The 18,497-nt window shown below is 37.3% G+C and overlaps 1 protein-coding gene across 12 annotated transcripts in view; it reads left to right on the forward strand.

Moving 5' to 3' along the window:
• LOC131591424 (trinucleotide repeat-containing gene 6B protein) overlaps positions 1-18,497 on the forward strand; it is a 124,915-nt gene that overhangs the window by 25,133 nt on the left and 81,285 nt on the right. For 5 of the 12 annotated variants that reach the window (XM_058862111.1, XM_058862108.1, XM_058862112.1 and 2 more), the window contains one exon: positions 9,598-9,665. The exons of the other annotated variants lie outside the window; for them this stretch is intronic. In XM_058862111.1, the coding sequence (XP_058718094.1) occupies positions 9,598-9,665 (68 nt within the window). The remainder of the gene's footprint in view (positions 1-9,597; positions 9,666-18,497) is intronic. 12 annotated transcript variants of the gene reach the window in all.

Below are 18,497 nucleotides of genomic sequence, written 5' to 3' on the forward strand. Positions count from 1 at the left end.
AAATATCTAATCTTTTTAATAATCTTGATAAATTTGGCAAAATTTTACAAGTAAGCGGCATTGTCAGTGGCTCCTGGATTTGCATTCTGATAACAAGAAACTGGAAAGCAGCTGTGTACTGTGGGTGTGGATAGCCTGTATTCCTTCTCCTTTTTGACAGTGGTCAAAAGTGGATGCCTAAGACAGATCTAGGACAGGGTTAATACATAGATATAACAGATTTCTTCTCAGCCTCCAGGTGTTGAGGAACTTTCTAGGCCACTGGCAGTTTCTATGTGTTTAGAATCCACACAACAGATTTCTGTGAACACGAAAGAAAGTTCTTCCTATTGCTTGTCTGTCTGATCTTAAGGCAGAAAAACTTCAGTACCAATTTCTGTGTGCCTGGTTTATGTCACTTTCAGTCATTCCTAACAAACAGCTGCAAACAGTATTTGTGGCAGTGAAGGTGATTGTGTGTAGTGAAAAAGTGCAATTTAATTTTCTGTAATTCTGATTATCATCTTTTTTCTTAAGGCTTTGAAAATTTTTTCAGCAGTTCATGCCTGTTGCCCTTTTGTGGCAGCATATCATCTAGATTTCTAAATCCAAGTAGGAGAAAGTTAATATGTTTTCTCTCTTCTGTGTCAGGGTGGTTAACAATGTGTAATATGAGAATATCAGCCACTTACAGATGTCAGTTTAAACTGCTATAACTTGTTCATCTGTGTGTACCATAAATAGTAAATTGACTGTAAAATGAGTTGGCTAAATAGCATCACTGGGTTGCGTACAAGTGGTTTCTGAAATTACTGGTGGGGGTGAACTGTTCAAGGGCTTTAGGGTCAAATGTGTCCCCTAAATGGAAAGTGTAAAAATCTTCTTATGAAAGTAAAAAAAGTAGCTGAAGCTTGCAAGAATTCATGGCTTGTGAAATGCTTCTGCTCTTTAGCTAAAGAATAATATAAAAGGTTAATTAAATAAAATAGGGGAATTTTTTTTGTCTTACTAAACTCATATTTTCCTGAGATCCGTCCATACTGTGTGTGCACAGAGTACACTACAAAATGGATGGAGTGTATGGATGGAACACACTGAAAAATGGATCATTAACAGTGGAGCAGGAAAAGGAAAGTACTTTTGCTTAAATTCAGAACGCTTTATTCGTTTTTTGTGTCTGAGATGGTTGAATTATTATTCAAAGCTGCCTTGGCAGCTTCAGAGTTGAAGTTTTCAGATGGTATTTCTGGATATCCTGTCATACCATGACTTGAGTGACTTTAACATCTTCGGTGGTTGACGTAAGGTAAAACTATCTTGCTGCAAACAACTAGGTGGTTTAAATTGCTTTCAGAGCCAGATTTATATTAATTTTATATATATATATATGCACACACACATGCTATTGTATTTTAAATACTTAGCAGCTTAGTAATACATTAAAAAAATAATACATTTTTTATTAAGTAAACTTTCATATTTGTACAATATGAAATGTGGCTGGGATCCCAACCATTTTAGCATTTCTAAAGTGCGACTGCTGTTTTCATGATATTTATAAAACTGTTTAAGCTTAGCAGGGAATTCATGCTAAGCTTCTGGGTATTTCACAGAATATTAGTTAACAAACATCTTAAATATTACATAGAAAGTGAGCCATAGGTTATTTCTCCAATTACTTGGTGACTAATTGGTGACAGCTGAAACTAAAAGCAAAACTTCTGGTCTTTAACCACTGGTGCAGCTTTTGTGCTTGTTTAGGTGTAGCATAAATTACATATTCTGAGTTCCATAGGTTAATGATGAATTGAGTTCCCACTGACAATCTGTTGTGCTGTTCCATATGGATGATGCACGTTTTAATGATGGCATGTTGGCAGTTCTTCTAGTTAATGTAATGTTTCAGTGAGCCAGGTGTTAGAGTACCATTGAGCTGTGTGTAACAAACACCAGTAACAGATTAGTAACTTCTGAATGGAATTACTCTGGTCTAAGTGTGTTAGCATTCAAAATGATTAGCAGGGAGCACTGAATGTGAAGTGTGATTTAGCAGGGGGAGGGATTTAACAGGTTAGTAAGTTTTCACTTCTCCTGTAACTGACAGAAAACCAGTCAGGACCATGTGATGGTAATAGCATTGAAATGCTCCGTCTAGATGCTGCTGAAAAGCTTCAAGAAAATACTGAGTGGGCTAGGAGATGGTTCACATATTTTGGTGGTGATTTTTATATAACAAGACTATGCTTTGGAAAAATTGAGGGAAAAAAGAAAAGGTTTGAGTGAAAAATTAAGTACCTCACAATGCTGCACAATACAACAAAGTTCTGAAAGAGACCAAAAATTCAGCCAGTATTTCATGCATACTTTACCTATAAGACTTTTCTCTCTGTGATTCAGAAAAATACTTGGTGCTTTTTAATTTTAGGAGCTGTTGTTGGATTTTTTTTCTTTTAAGTTTAAATCACAGATTCTAAGGATTTTTTAATGCTTTCATTCGTGTACTGAGATTAAGATTTAATCTAAGAAGTATATTTTGAGACTAATTTTGCTAAACAATTTGTGCTATTCTGTGCATATTTTGAAATGCTAGCTCAACACTAATTTATTCCTAAAAAATTATTAAAGTGTTAGCAGCTAAATTGCATTTTTATTAAAAGAAGTTAAATTAAATGCTTAATTAATCTGTTCCTAGTGAGTAAAATTTTCCCCAATGCAGTTTGTCCAGAGTGCTTATAATGAAGCCAGGCAGAGAGGTGACTCAGCTTTCGTTTCATTTGTAGTAGTGATTACATTTCTGTCAGATCTCAAATGGTCTCTGAGATTTCTTTTTTTTTTATAACACAGCTTCCACCACTGTTAGCAGTAGTGACTGGTGACTAATTGCTTGGATTTCGAGGGCTGGATTGTGCAACTCTTCTTAAAACAACTATTAGTAAGACAAAATAAGTGCTGATGGCCTGTTTACAGTGCTGACCATGATTGGGAGGGATGTTGGTATTAAAGCAATAGTTGTGGCAAAACATCAGATTTATCTGTCTGAAACCGGGCCTGCTGTAGGCTGTGTGAAAATCATCACTTCGCTTAAAGCACAGGAAGTAGATGGCCACAACCTGCAGAAAGCAGCATTTGACCTTGACTAGTCTCAACCATAGTGTCTGGTCATGTGCCAGATAAGGCTTTGGTGTTGTGTCTGCTTGAGATGCTTTTCAGTGAAAACTTTAGAGTCTTCATCTCCTGGCTGGCTCAAGTCCTTTTGTTTGTTTGTGGATTTTTTGTTTGTTTCGGGCTTTTAAGTTGTTTAGTTTGTTTGGAGTTTGTTTGGGGTTTTGTTGGGGGTTTCTTATTGTTGTTTTGTTTGTTTGGGGGGTTGCTTGTTTTGATTTTTAAATAGGGAAAAAAAACGGCTTTGAAAGGAGCTATGGAATGAGTAGGAAAAGGTGGTGATAGCAGCGCTCTGATGAAGTTGCATTAGCACATTTCTTTGTACTGGTGAAGACCAGAAGACTGTTTAAAATGAATAGCTGTTCATAATAAGTAAAGGATTTCTCACAAATATCTGTCTTTTTTTTCCCTGAGAAAATGCTTGGTTTCTCTTAAGCTCAGTTCATCTTTGGTGGGCTAGGATAGCTAATTCAAGAGTTGAATCTTATTAGGAGAAGGTGCTTTCTGACATTGGGGTTCAGGAAAGATGAGGCTTTTGCCCTTGAAACTTTCTGACCCTTTAGAGTGTTGCTGACTTTGTCTAGGAGATAAGGTTAACTCATTAATCAAGTCCATTAGGGTCTCATTGAAGATATTTTTAGAAAGAGTAGTATGAAACTGTAGTAAAAGGTGTTGCACTTCTGGACAAAAAAAATACAGTAGTTTATTACATTGAAGCTCACGATAAATTTAATTTTCTAGAAGTTAAGTATTGACTGTCTAATACTGAATAGCTTTTCTTAAATAAACCAGATTGTCTTTTTTATTTAGAACACTCAATGTATTAATTTGTGTTGAAATTTGGATATTCACAGGTACCTGGATTTATAGAGAAAAAGACTTAGAAATAGTAAAATACAGAGTTCAACAAGTGGAAGTTCTTTTTAAAAAAAAAAAAAGTTTTCTATTGAAACCCTGCTGTGTTTCAGGGTCTATTTCTGGTTCCTGCTTCCAGCTGCCAGAATCTTGAAGCTTTCTCCATTGCTTGCCAGGAGAAACAGGTGTGGAGTGCGCTTCCTTCGATTCCTGCTCTTGGAATCAATGGCTCCCTCTGCAGTCCTCTTACGAGAAGCTAAAGCGTTTCATATCCTCTGCCCTTCCACCTCTTCTCCTTTCCTTGGGAGCAGTACAACAGATCCAAGAGTTCTCTCTTAGCTCCACCTTCCATTATTTTTCTACATATTGAGGACAACTGCGTTTCCTACGTACACTGTGAGTCAGGAGAGGCTCAAGGCTTAGAAAGCAGTGCCTTTTCTGAATGCTGCAGTGAGCCAGATCTGGTGAGGCTGCTGGGTGCCATGGATGGCTGGAACTTAGCGAGGACTCTGGGTTTCAGTTTTCTTTAAAAAAAGACACTAAGAGTGCTGAGCAGGATAGGGTGATGACAGAATGAAGGGAAACTGAGAGACTTGTGGGGAAGAAATGTGCCCAGGAATTGTATAAGAACTGTGGGTGGAGGAGAAAAAGAAGAGTATTTTCAGCTAACAGTGGCTCTTACGTGCTGTTCCTCTCTTCAGTTCATCCTCAGATAGTCACTTAATCAAAAACTTAAAATACCATATTCTTGTTCTTTCTGCAGTACGGCATCATTACTATCATTGAGTAAATAAGACCTAAGCATTTTAATTTTGAAGTATTTTTTTAATCTTAAAATTAATTAATAGGTAGCTGGGCCTAAGAACAAACTTCATTAATATCTAAGAAACGCTTTTGGAATTTTATTGGAATTTTTCTTGCTTATTAATTGTTTTCAGAAGCCTCTTCATCAGATATATCTATTTGAATTAAGATGAACTACCCAATAAAGTGACTTTTAAGCTTTGCAGAAAGATGGAAATGGGTATTACTTTATGAGCTTATTCTAGAAGTTTCATACCATTAAATAAGCTGTGTATCACTTTCTAACAAAAATTCTAAAACCTGCAGAATTCCAAGTGAAAAATAGAGATCTAGAGATCTCTGATCATCCAATTGTTTAATATATGCAGGCAAACAAAAGAAAGTTAGAGTCAAGGTTCTGCAAAAAGAGGAAGGCAGAAATTGTTGCACTGGATCAGGCCTGTTGAATGATCTTTATATATAACTTCTCCTTTCACTTTGTAAAAGTAATGTCATTGCCAGAAACAGAAAAGCTTATACTGCTATTGTTTCTAATCCTCTAATACAGAGATAAATCATTGTACCTATTGGTACATAAACCGTAAAAACTGCAAAGACTTGTGAAATTCAGTGTTGCAATTTGTTTGTTCAAGAACTAATTTTTTGTCTGCTTAGTAGTACATTTTCTCTGTGTATCATCTTACAGGTGTTCTTTTTAGAGTGAGTTGGGTTTTATTTATATTGTAATAGCAAAAGGTTTCTTACACTACTGTCACTCTGCTCTTTTTTGTGTATGCCTCAGTGCTGGGTTGTCTTGCATTGAGGGAGATTTGCAGGACAAATGTTGCGGTTTATTCATGTGAAATCTCCCCTCTGTCTACACCGTTCTTTACTCTGACATCTCATGTTTTTGGAGTGTTGTGGGAGGGGTTTGAGTCTTCATTGTCTCTCCTCATAGACACTGTTCTAAAAGAGGGTGTACTATAGATCTGCTGCAGAATTTTCAGTATTTCTTTCTTCAGCATAACTTATTTTTTCTTGGTGGTTGTTTTATTTTGGGTTTGGTTTGCTTTGTTGTTTTTGAGGTTTTGGGGTTTTTTTAAATTGTGCAACTTTCTAAGATATTTTACTTAGACTTTTCCAGATCAAAGTGCGGGTTCTTGCTGGGTTGGGAGCTCAGTAGGGATTTTTGTCATGTATGTTATCTCTCAATATTAAACTGAATCTGTTCTAGTGTTTGCTAGGGAAATTCAGGTTCAAAGGGACCTTCCAAGGTCTTTAGTCTGACCTCCTGCTCAAAGCAAGGTCACTTCTGAGGTCAGACCAGGTTGTGAGGGATTTTACCTAGTCAGTCCATGAAAGAATTGAAGCGAGGAGGCTGCAAAACTACTCTAGGCTGTCTGTTCCAGTCCTTGACTGTCCTCGTGGTGAAAACAGGTTACCTTGTATCCATTCTAGACCTTCCTAGTTCTACCATAGTCTCACTGCTCCTTGTCCCGTCACAGGGTACCCTGTGTGTGAGCCTGACTGCTTGCTCACCTCCTTGTAGGTACAGACACTTGCTGTTAAGGTCTCCCCAAAGTAATCTCTTCTCCAGGCTGAATCAGCCCAGCTCCTGCCTTTACTCACAGGACAAGTGCTCCAGCTTCTTGAGCGTCTTGGTGGCTACTGTGCCCACATTCTGGGTGTACTTCTTGTATTGTGGGGGCCCAAAACAAGGTGCTTGAGACAATGTCTGGAATAATAAGCACTGAGTAGAGGTGGCAATCAGTTCCCCCATCTACTGGCAAGGCTCTTTTTAATAAAGCCTGGGATTCTGGTGACCTTTCCTGACAAGGCACACTGCTGGCTCACGATCAGCTCGCTTTATGCCAAGACCTTTTCTGTGGAACTGCTTCCCAGCCAGTCATCAGCCTGTATTGTTGCCAGGGCCTCTCAGGTGCAAGAGTTTTGTGTTTGTCCTGTCTGAATTCATCCAAATCCTATAGGCACCATTCCACCAGGTTGACTAGGTCTATATGAATGGCAGCAGATGTGTTGATTGATCCTCTTCACTCCAGTTAAAGTTTATCTTAAAATTCTGACTAGAATACACCTTACTGACCCTGCAAGTCATTGGTAAAGATATTTAATGGACTTGTCCTGGAGAAGACTCCTGCAGCACTTCACTTGATACCATTCTTTAGGCAGCGTACAGTATTTTGTCCTCTGAGCCTGACCAGCCAAATGTTTCCTGCAAGTCCAGTTGTTTATCCATTCTAAAAAGAGATTTTTTTTCTAGTTCACTAACAGTCAATTCCTTCCTATGACTTTTTTTGTGTGTTGGTGCATTTTATTACTGGCTTTATTTATCAGTGAAACTCTACCAATTAATCTTTATTTTGTATATTGAATGGTTTCTGTATTCCTGAGTACTTCCTCACTCAGTGATTAATTTTTTTGCTGAACTTCTTGTATCTCTGCTATTGTACCATATCTTTTACAGTTTTTTATAATGCAGATTTTAGTAATTTCAGATACTTCTGTTTACTGTCTGAAGTACAGAAAACTGATTTACCATGTCTTAAAACAGATGGGATTCTCCAGTTGTTTTAAAAGAGATTGTCAGTCCAGGCACAATCTTGTTCTTAGCTCAGGTCTTTTGTTATTTGTCATTATTTGCCCACTTCTCTTTGAAATGAAACCTTGATAGATAAGCATGCTGGAACTGGGATGTCACTAGTGTTCTACATATAAAGTTCATAATAAAGCAACAGTTTTATCAGCAGTACTTCAGTGATTGCCTTGTTCTGGTGGTGATCTACAAGATGTTCCAGTTCTCAGATTTCTTGATTATCATCTAATAAAATAATTTCCCATTCCTACGTTTTTGTTTGGTTTAAAATCATTGCCTCTTAACACTACTTTTTTTTTTTCTTTTTTTTAATGATACCTCCTTTTCTACAGCTTCATTACATTGAATTTCTGTTTTATATGGGGTTCTTGTTAGTTTAGCACTATATATGCTGTATGTAGGGTTTCTTTACTCCGAAAGGCTGCATTTTGTCTTCCCAGTACTGGCCACAAACTGTTCCCTTGCTTACTATTCCTGTGAATTGTACTTGTCTCATACCAGCAACAGGCTAAAATACCTCCTGTGTAAGAGTAATTCTTAAACATTTACTCTCAGTTACAGAACCATGCTGTTTTGCAATGTGGCCACAAATCTGTAGCTATTTTATCCATTGACACACTTGTTTCAGCATTTTCAACAACTGAGTTAAGTGAAATAGATGTCTTTCTCTTTAGCTAGACAGGTGTGAGTCCAGCTGTTAGAGCTCTTGTGAATCAAGTATGGACTGAAGTACAAATAGATTTGTGTGTCTGATATGGTGGGAATATGTGGATAAAAGTTATTTAATAACTGTAAATAGAAATTTTGTTTTCAAACATTGCTTTTACATGAAAATACTATTTGGACTGGGAGACATGGATGTACATGTTTACAAATGTGAATTTACACATATTTGATTGACTGTCTGTCTTATGGATGTCATTAGCACCTTAGAGTTCACCGCTTTATCAGTTCATTCCTGGTTTGCTTAGGGCTGTGCCTGGGCAGTCAAATAATGTAATTTCTTGTATCCTTGTTAGATGTCAATATGCAGATTTCAGGGGTTTGAAAATATTTTTGACCTGACAAAAGTATTAATGTACAAATGAGTAAAATTTACTGTTTTGGGGGGAGAGCAGGGGCACAAGAGGAGGTGGCTGATGGAATTTTGGTTTGGTTTGGGAGGGTTTTGCCCCTTCAAAGACTGACTAAGCTGTGTTACCTTATCTGACTGAACAGTGGTTCTCTCCTCTTTCCAGTGTAATGTAGTGGCATGCATTTGTGTGTGATTATGATTCAGTACTTTGTTGTGTGGCTTTTGAGTATTCCAGTGTGACCTGTTTGCTGGCTTTGCTGGCAAAGTAGAGCATTGCTAACTGTATCTGGATGTTTATATAAAATACTAATTGCATGTGTTGAATTTTTATATAAAGAGAAGAATGTTTTGCTACCTATGCAAGAGCTTCTGGCTGAATTAAGTGATTAAATGAAGAGCGCATAATTAATTAATGAGAAAATATAATGTAATTTGTCTTTCTCTCTAAAGAAATTACTGAAAATCTGTGCTAAAACTGATATTTTAAAAGCAAACAATTAAACATAAAACTTCCTTACTGCCCTTGGAATCTTCTAACAAGAGAGCCAAAGGAAATGCCTACCTTATGTTGTCATTGGAACAGCATCTATTTGAGGTTTCCTTAGGCCTCTTTTTTACCCTGCTAACTAAGCTGTGTGTGCAGTGAAAGTCTTTTTTCAAAGAAAAGTTATTTTTCACAAGAAGTACTCTGCTTTTGTAGCAATTTCTTTCTGTGCTTAATAAGTTTCTTCTGAAATTTAAATTTTTTTCCAGAAACGTTGATAAACCTTTTTTTTTGCTTCCTGCTTTATACATAGGGAAGAAGTGGTAGAAATAATACTTAGAATGACAAGGGAAGCCCTTAGCAGAGCAGAACTTAAAACCTATGTACTTTGACTGATAGTATTCTGCTGTAGCCATTAAACCATTCTTTTTCCCTTGCTAGATTTTTCTGAAATTTGTGCTATGAAATGATACCATAGCAATGGGGTTGGAGATGTACATATGTTGCTAAGAAACTACATGATCTGTTCTGGACCAGCCACTGTGATAAAGTGGCTGTTTTGAGTTGTTGCGTATGAAAAGGGCCACTTTAGGTGATGTGCATTTTGCTCCACCGATTTCTGACCTGCAATGCTTGCCTTTGCAGATGGAACATGAGGATTTTGTAATGGAGGGGCATGGCAAGACTCCACCTCCTGGTGAAGAAAACAAACAGTGAGTTACTGTGTTTATTTAAAAAGGGCCTTACCATAATAAATGGTGTGAAGCACTCTCGTTTAAATGTGCTGGGAGCATTGGTTGGTTGCTTGGTGCTCACCCTTTTGGTTCCTTAAATATCCATATATATATATATATAAAATAGTAGATGGTGGCTGAAAAAGAAAAATAGGCAGGATGTTGATTTGCCTTAAATGTAAAAGCATAGAAATATGCATTGAATTTAAAAATATTAATCAGAAATTGTTGTAAAAGGGATAATCATTCTGGAAGCTTGGCACTGATGTAGTGAGTTTGTACATGAGGTTTTTATGCAGCTGCTCTTCACTGAAATAATGTGAAATATGAAAGAGACAGGGCCTTCCTTTTGGTGTGCATATGGCAGATTGGTCCTCTTTGAGCCTTACTTCTTTAGAATGCATTTTAATAAAGGATCAAAAATGACAAAACGCTCTCTTGAGGATGAACAATACAAGATGCTGGTACACAGAGCTTGAACAGAGAAGAAAATTACTAATTTCTGTTAGGAGAAGGCTTTTTCATATGATTTCAAACTGAAATCCAGTACTGGTTGGAATTTTTCCCTGGGTTTTTGTTCAGATAGGAAGAACAGAGCCTTGTCCTAAGTACTTCAGTGATGGTTGTATTCCGTATTCTTTCCATTAGAAAATGCAATGGTAATTCAATTTTGATACTGTAGTTCATTTTTTTCTTTTCCTGTCATTTGGAGCAAGCAAGAAGGTGGTCTTTGGAAAATCTAGATCACAGAATTCTTTTTTTCTGAGCCTAATTGGATGTCTCCTCATGAGAATTTCTTGTTGATTGCACCACGCTTGTTGCAGAAAGGCTGGGATGTGACTTGGGGTGAAGATCTACTTTTGTTTCTTAGATGTGCTGGCAACTGTAAGTGCATTGCATCTGTGACAGTGAGAAGCCATTTCTGAGGTAGGCAAGTTGAGGTCAGCAAAGTTCTAGTGCTGAACATGCACATTCTTTCCATCATGGACATGAGCCAAACTTCTCAAAGTAATTGTTATTTCTATCTATTCAGACTGAGCAACTTACTGTAGTACCAAGAGATACAAAAGTTGTTGAAGTAGAAATTTTCAGAAAGATACAGAAGAAAAATAAGTGGAGAAATAAAAAGGAGGAGTTGGATTTCTGCTCTACTGAATTGTTTCTTTATATATCTAGTTGTTTACTAAAATACATTATAGTGAGTAATTTGAGTGATGTTGTATTAGATTTGTCATAGCCTTGTGTTTGTTAGGTGTCCTATTTTAAGTGCAAGTGGAAACTAGAATTACTTTATAGTTTATTTGATTTTTAATTGGTGCTTTTCAAGTGGCTTAAAACACTATCTCTCTTCTCAAAAACTGTTGTTACTAAAGAATATGAGATTAGTGATAGGCGGTATTATTTTTGAACTAATAAATTTGTGTTCAGGTGGTATCTGGAACCTTGTCATACAGATTCTGCTGTAGGAATATCATTCTTAACAATATTTTGATTGAAGTCTAAAGGTGCAATATTAGTAATGCAAAGAAGAGTTAAAGGTATTTGTTTTATGTGACTTGTAGCATAATGCCAGCAAAATTCAATTGTGGGTATTGCTCTTAAATTTAAATCAATCACTTGAATCTTTTTCTACCCACAGTATCAAATTTTCAGCTCACTAACAAAATTACCTGCCTTGAGAGAGTTTAACTCTTGTCATAAGAGAAGGAAGAAAAAATCTGAAATTACTTCTTTTGTATTATTTACTTGCAGTGGGGATTAGCTGGACATCAACATACTGGACTGGGTTTTTGAAAGAGCATGGAGAGGAACTCTGGAGCATCTGACAGAGGAGAAGCAAAGAAAGCTGTGACTATTTAGCCTTGAGATAAGAAAATTTGGGGCAGGATATTATTATCCATGTGTATAGATGTCTGATGAGACTAAGACAGAGCCACATTTTTCACAGTGGTGCCTGCTGGAGAGGGAAGAAGCCATTGGCATAAACTGAAATACAGGAAATTCCAGTTAAACACAAGGGAAAAAACGTTTTGTTTTTTTACTGTTAAACATGGTCAAGCCCTTGGAAGAGGTTACCCAGAAAAGTTGTGCCTTCATAGCCCTTTAAGTGTCTCAAAACTCAGCTGTGCACAACCCCAATCCTTCTTCAGCCTGCTCTAGTTAACCGTCTTTTGAACAAAGGGATGGGATTGATGATCTCAGAGATCCCATCCATCTGCAGTGATTCTGTGATTTGGTGTACCCATGTCTACTGTTGTCCTCCTAGTTGGTTTGAAATAACATTGGAGCTTGTTACTGAAAGGTAGATTCTAAGACTGAATGTAGAGTCAGATGTTCTCTACAGAAATAGCTGCACCACTGAATACACTTCCTTCCCTTTCTAGCTGTCATTAGACTTAAAAGAATTTACTGCCTCTACAGCTATGCAGCTGGAATGTTTTTTCTTTGACTGCCTCTCATTTACTTTTCAGGAAAGTTGGCCATTGTAATTTAATTGCCTTTCATTAGGCAGCCTGATCTGGGTAGCTCTGCACTGAGATTGTTGAGGAAGTGTTCAGAAGATAGAGTTTCAGCAAGGGAGTGAACTTGCGCCAGAGTTCTAGAGCAGTCTGCCAGTGTTGACCTCCTAGGAAAGCCCTGCAAATTTCTTAGTATTTATCTACATTTCAGTGGGCTCAGAGCTTTATTGGAAGGAACAAAAATGAAAAGATGCTTCTGAGAGACTCTGAATGGATGCAATAGTTCTTACCTAGCCCTGGTTTTGTATGAAATTTCCTTTGCTAAGGTATGCCTTCAAAACTGAATACAAGGAGCCAGCATCCATGGATGATTTCTGGCACTTTATGAAACAGATTATTTCCCCATTTAGACTTGGGGATAAAAACTGGGCATTTTTACCTTCTAGTATTAAACAAACACACAAAAAATGCAAACAAACCCAGCAGCAACAAACAATTCTGCTGCAATGTCGTGAACCTTTTTTTCTGCTGTACAGAACAGTTCTTTTGGACAGATTTACCATACTGAAGTTACAGCATTTTAAGATTTTTAATTGAACTGTAGATCATATTTGTGAAGTGCTGTCTTCTGATACCTGTCACTTTTAGGGGAAGGAATTACCTGGTTAAACTGTATACAAGGTCTTCAGAAATCTTCAACTGATCATTTACAACATGGATATAATTTATTTTAATTTAAGCTAATTATGAGGAAGTTACCCATTCAAAATCCTTAGTAAAAGTGAGAAATGGATTGGACACAGTCATCTTGGTCCTGTGAAAGATTTGCAGTTTATGTGCAATGCATGTGTCACAAAGGTGTCATGGTTGTGCAGCAGGGATTTATGCTAAAAACTGCACTTCAGAAGAAGTGAGCCTGCTCGAACTGCTGGAGCTGATCATGGCCTTCTCAGATCATGCTCCTGCTCTGGCTGAGGGCCAATGACTCATTGACAAATTGTTACTGCTCAGTGTTTATGTACTCTGTAACCTTCTCCCTTCTTGGCTCTCTGGCATGGGATATAACTGTGTGTTACACTTGGTCACATTATTTTGTTATGTGGCTAATATGTTTTATAAGAAACAGTTTCCTTCCTTCCCTCCCAGTGGAGAAAGATGTCATTATGCTTAATTACAGGTGAACATTTTGTTAGAGGTATTCCCTCACATTTTCATCCATTACAAACAGGCTGACCTGAACTGCCATGCTTAGGGAGTAAATATTATCTTCCCCCCACAAAATACTTACATTTTACATGGCAGCAGCCTTTTGTGCTCTTTTCAGTAATAGGGCTTTTACTTTGTTAGTGCTGGAGCAAAGATTATGAGGCAAATGTGATCCAGAAACATCTTTCGAAAACAGTCAAACTTCTCTTGATGAGCAGGGAGCAGGGATAGGGGCAGGAAAGAGAATTCTGCTGAAGTCCTTAAATTGAGGTTCTGCTCCTAGCTCTAGCAGCATTAAGTAGCAACTTTGCCTGTGCTAATAAATTACCACCTGCTGTCACAACCAGAAATGTATGCACCCTAACCTATGAGTGAAAGAGACAAGGTAATGGAAAGCTACTCCTTTTTATAAAATAAATGTAAATGTTTTACTCTTCCTAACTGACACATGGAGTGGTCTGTTTGACAGTAGTTATTTAGACAAAAAGTGAGCCAAGTTCATACTCACATTTAGTAGGAAGGTAAGCCAAGCTGCTACTGCTGTTTGAAGCACCTCAGCTGGCTATTCCCCCCACTTGCTGTTTTGTAGTAATGGGAGAGAAAAGTCTTCAGCTCTCTTGATAATTTGTACATCTGGAAGTGATTCATATTGTAAGAAAGGTATCAAAACAAGATCATTTCTGTAATTTAGAAAGCATCATTGACACTTTCAAGCCTACTGAATAGGCTTTTCCCTTGCTTGATAGTTTAATGTACAGATTCTGAAGCAAGTGTTTTTAATGAAACCCTCCAAAATTGTAGTAATGCCAAAATTACATTGGAACCACTGAGAATCACAAAATTGTTTAGCATTTGGTAATAGTATCTTATTTTTCTTTGACATTTCAGCTGGAACATTCAATGTCTTCCTGGATTTGTGACACTACAGTTAAAAGAAAGTAGTATCTAAATTGGCCTAACCTGGAAACAGGAATTACAGACTCTGAAAGTCATCTTGTCCAATACCATGCTCTAAGGGGGGTGGGGGGCCAGATTTGAAGGTTAGATTAAACTTCTACATTGTATCAGGCTTTTGGGTTTATTCTAGAGCTTTTCTGGACAGTCTGTTGCAATATTCATCACCCTCACATTGAAGAAAATTTCCTAATATACAGTAAGAATTTGTGATCATTGCATTTCATCTTTGAATGTGTGTGTCTGAACTTGGCCCAGTCTTTATTAAAACTTACCACTGTGTGCACTTATACAGCAGAATAATTCCCTCCTCCCCCTGGCTTAGCTTTGCTGTGTGAAAACTATGTGAAATCAAGAAGCCAAGTTTACAGGCCAGTCTTTGTTTTCTGCAGCCTGCTGATGTCAAGGGCACATGTAAACATCACTGCTATAATGGCACAAAAGAGCCAATCTTACTTTTCATGGTGTTGCTGAAAACTATAAGGAGGTTGCAGTGGTATAACGTGAAGTTGTCTGGCGTGGTTGGTGGGAATGATAGAAATTGTTATGAACTACTGCAGAGTTGTTTTGAGTGGTTGAAAATCCAGAAAGGTCCCTAGCATAGCTTCTGTTCCTGTAGGATAAAACATTGTTCTTACCAAATTTAAAGTAAACTGTTAGCTAAAGGCTTGTATAACAGGGGGTTTGTTTGATGTTTTAAGGACATTCAGTATTATAGAAAATATTGAGACTTGCCTTGAGTGCCATTGCACATTTTTAATTTACTGGTAGTACTGACCTCAGCAGAGGTTGGTTTTTGTCAGAAGATCCACGCTCCAATTTTCAAAGTAGCATCCAAATCCTAATTCAGATTATCAATTCAGATTTGAGATACCTAATTTTGCATATCAACCCAAATTCTGTGAAATTAATGGCAAGTTATTTCTTGAATTACATTCAAGAATTATATAAAGTCATAGCTGTTTTTATATTGCTGATTGTTCTCTGTGTGTAAAAGAAGAAATGCCCCCAAACATTTGTGTCCTCTGCTCGAGATCCTAACAAGTCACCACAGGGAGATGTGGGATGTTGGTGTACCAGACATCTCTGTCACAGGGTGTTGCAGGTCTGTCAGTGTGTCAGTCTGTGCTTCAGACCCATTGATAACTCAGGCTTGCTCTGATACCGGTATATGAGTAGGAGAGTTCTAACTTTTTAATTTTATCTCCTTAGAGATTTGATAGGGTATTTAAGGGTGTGAGACCATTAGACTAAAACCAAATGAGAACTAGTCCAGCTAAGGATTAAGGAATATTTTCATCACCTTCATACTGTACAAATGTTTTTAGTCCATAGAGGGGAATGAAGTGGCAGGACAACTTTGCATTTGAAGGCAAGTCTACCTGTGTGTTTAAGGGGGCCCTGAGGCATAGAGAAAATAATTGCCCTTTGTTGTGCAATTGAGTGGGTAGAAATGAATGAGACAGGAGCAAAATCTGCATCTGTAGATGCGGATGTGTTTTAGCTGTCACTTGTAAGCCAATAAAGTTACAAAAGCTGACTTGAACCCTTACAATGTAGTACTTCTGAACTCTATGCAGAATTTATACACAAGCACTTTAAAATGGCAAAAGTTTCATTGTCTTCTATATTTTACAGGTTCAGTGTTATAATTAAATGTTTCGAAGTTTTTGTACTTAAAATTATAAGTATTACCCACAGGGAGACTCTTACCTGAGTATTCCAAGCAAAAATATTTTTAAATTAGGCATTCACTTCTGAAAGTTAGACTTGAAAAGGTTTTCATCTGTCATTTCATTAATTTTAAGACTCTGCATTTCATGTCCTCAATGATTTTATCTTTTTTTTGCCTTTCAAACCATGAACAAACTGAGGCTTTTCATATACCTTGGCTAACCTACAGCCTACTGTACTGCTGTTTTGCAAGTATTTCTTAATATGTGGAAAGAAACGGAAGCCAGACAACTGACCGTTAAGGGGGATAAAAAAGGAAGTCACACATAAAAAAGTCAACTTTGGAAGTGAAGTTCCCACTTATTATCACAATGTGTTTAGTCTACACTGCTGCTGAATATTGAGAGAGGAAAATATTTTGGATAGTGTACATTCTAAGTGTGAATGCTTTGGCACTTCTTTTCTGAGGATTTTATGGTGCTGTCTTCCAGATGTCTTGTGGTGAGAACAAGCTAGTTTGTTTGGGCTCTCCCCACCCCCCAACATTTGCATTTGTCCTGCATAGGAAGTGCACAGAGCCTGCTTCTGAATTTGCAGTCTCATCTGATCAAGTGACTACTTCACACTTGTCTTTGCAAAACCAGAGAAAATGTATGTTCCATTCCAGATTGCTTGATTTATGAACGTGATACTGCAAAATACTCATAGAGTCACATATCCTTGATACTTTGATTGTTATCTCTGCTTATTCCAGTTAGTGGTAATTCCGATTGCTGGTGGAATGGAGGATATCCTGATTTGCTGCTGTCTTACAGAGCTTACTTTACTTTGAAGGGGAGAGTATTTGCATACTGATCATATTACTAAAATCCCAAAGCCTCTGTGTTCCAGACACCACCACCCACTCCTCCACCTACTCCTGTCTTCTAGACCCTTTCCAGGAATTCTAGGAAAAACTATCTGCTGGACACTCTACTAACATCTGGAGTTCTTTGTCCAAAAAGTTGGGGGTTTTTAGGTCTGTTTGATTAATTGCCGTTCCTTTTCTCTCTCTCCCAAAGTTGCCTTTTCTCTCTCCCAAAGGAGCTGCCCGAGGTAACTGCCCTCTGATGTATCATTTATTTGGATGGCTGAACATTGCTCTCTTTTCAGCATTTCATTGCTGTTTAAATGGCAGCTCTTGGATGACACCTACCATGGGAGTCAGATAACAGACTTAAAGAATAGCAAGCAAAATCACCTAAGATTTAGTGGTAGACTTGGCAGTTCTGGGTTGAGGATTGGACTTGATGGTCTTGAAGGTCTTTTCCAACCTAATATGATTCTATAAGGGCTTTTAATAATTTTGAGTCCTGTCTAAATTAGCATTTTGTCTATATTCTTAATCTAAAAATACAATTTAGACTAATTTGTGTGGTATCTACACCAAGTTAGTGCCACTAATTTTGATTTGCTAAGGATTTAGTTTTTGGACTGCTTGCACAGGTCAGTTGCATCATAAATGTGTATGAATTACAGTCCTAATATTTTTTCCCCTTTTTTGCATCAAACTTAAGGTGTTCACTGCTTTTTTCTCTGCTCCATTCTCTCAAAAAAACCCCACAATTCATCAATTTTTTGTTATTTTTTGTGTGTACACTCACAATGATTGAATGGTTGAATCTTCCTTTTAAGGTCAAGAAGGAGTGCAAGGGGAAAAAAGCGCTACTGCTTTTATGTCATATAAATGAGTTTGTGATGTCTTTTTGTTTGTGTGGAAAAAGTAGACATTTTGATGACTATGTGTTACAGCTTAGATACAGTAGCAGTTAAAGTAGAGAAAGGTAAATGGTCTTGGTTCTAAGATGTGGATACTAGCCTTGATGAAGTGACCATTATTGGTTGAAGAAAAGGAAGGAAGGAAAAAAAGCAAGCTTTTTATTTCCATGCAGAAGATATTACTTACTTTGTATGACTAAAAATATTGTACTATGTGGTAAACATGGTATCAATTAAAAACTTGTTTACAGAGATATTTTGGAGGTCTTAAGCTGCATTGCTCTTCTGGCATGCTGTGGTCTGGAGAGCTGGTATGATTTCTTTTACTCTTACCTAAATAGATTGAATTTGCTGGATTCTTTGCCCTAAGTCAAAGTTGTTCATATTTGGGACTCGTACTGGTTTTTAGGTTACTGCATGCATTTGAATATTTGTGACAGCTACAGCTTGTAGAATTTTCTGCCTGGATGGCTAGCTGTTCCTTTCCTGACATTTCAAACTGAAGGACTGTACATGAAGGCAAATTACTCAGGGAAGATGTTCAAGTCACTTGGAAAGATCAGTTTACAGATTTTTGCAGCAATAAATAATGCTTTTATTTAAAAAAATAGTCAAATTAGGGAAATCCTCTCTGTACAATAATCCATTCAAAATACATTCTTTTTATTCTGCTTTTACTTTGGGTGTTTTGTTTTGGGCTGGCTTGCTTTCATCATTATTATTATTATTTAACTTAGCATATTATGGTTCCTTTAATGAG

Source organism: Poecile atricapillus, chromosome W (genome assembly GCF_030490865.1).
Source record: "Poecile atricapillus isolate bPoeAtr1 chromosome W, bPoeAtr1.hap1, whole genome shotgun sequence".
In the NCBI taxonomy this organism is placed as follows: Eukaryota; Metazoa; Chordata; class Aves; order Passeriformes; family Paridae; genus Poecile; species Poecile atricapillus.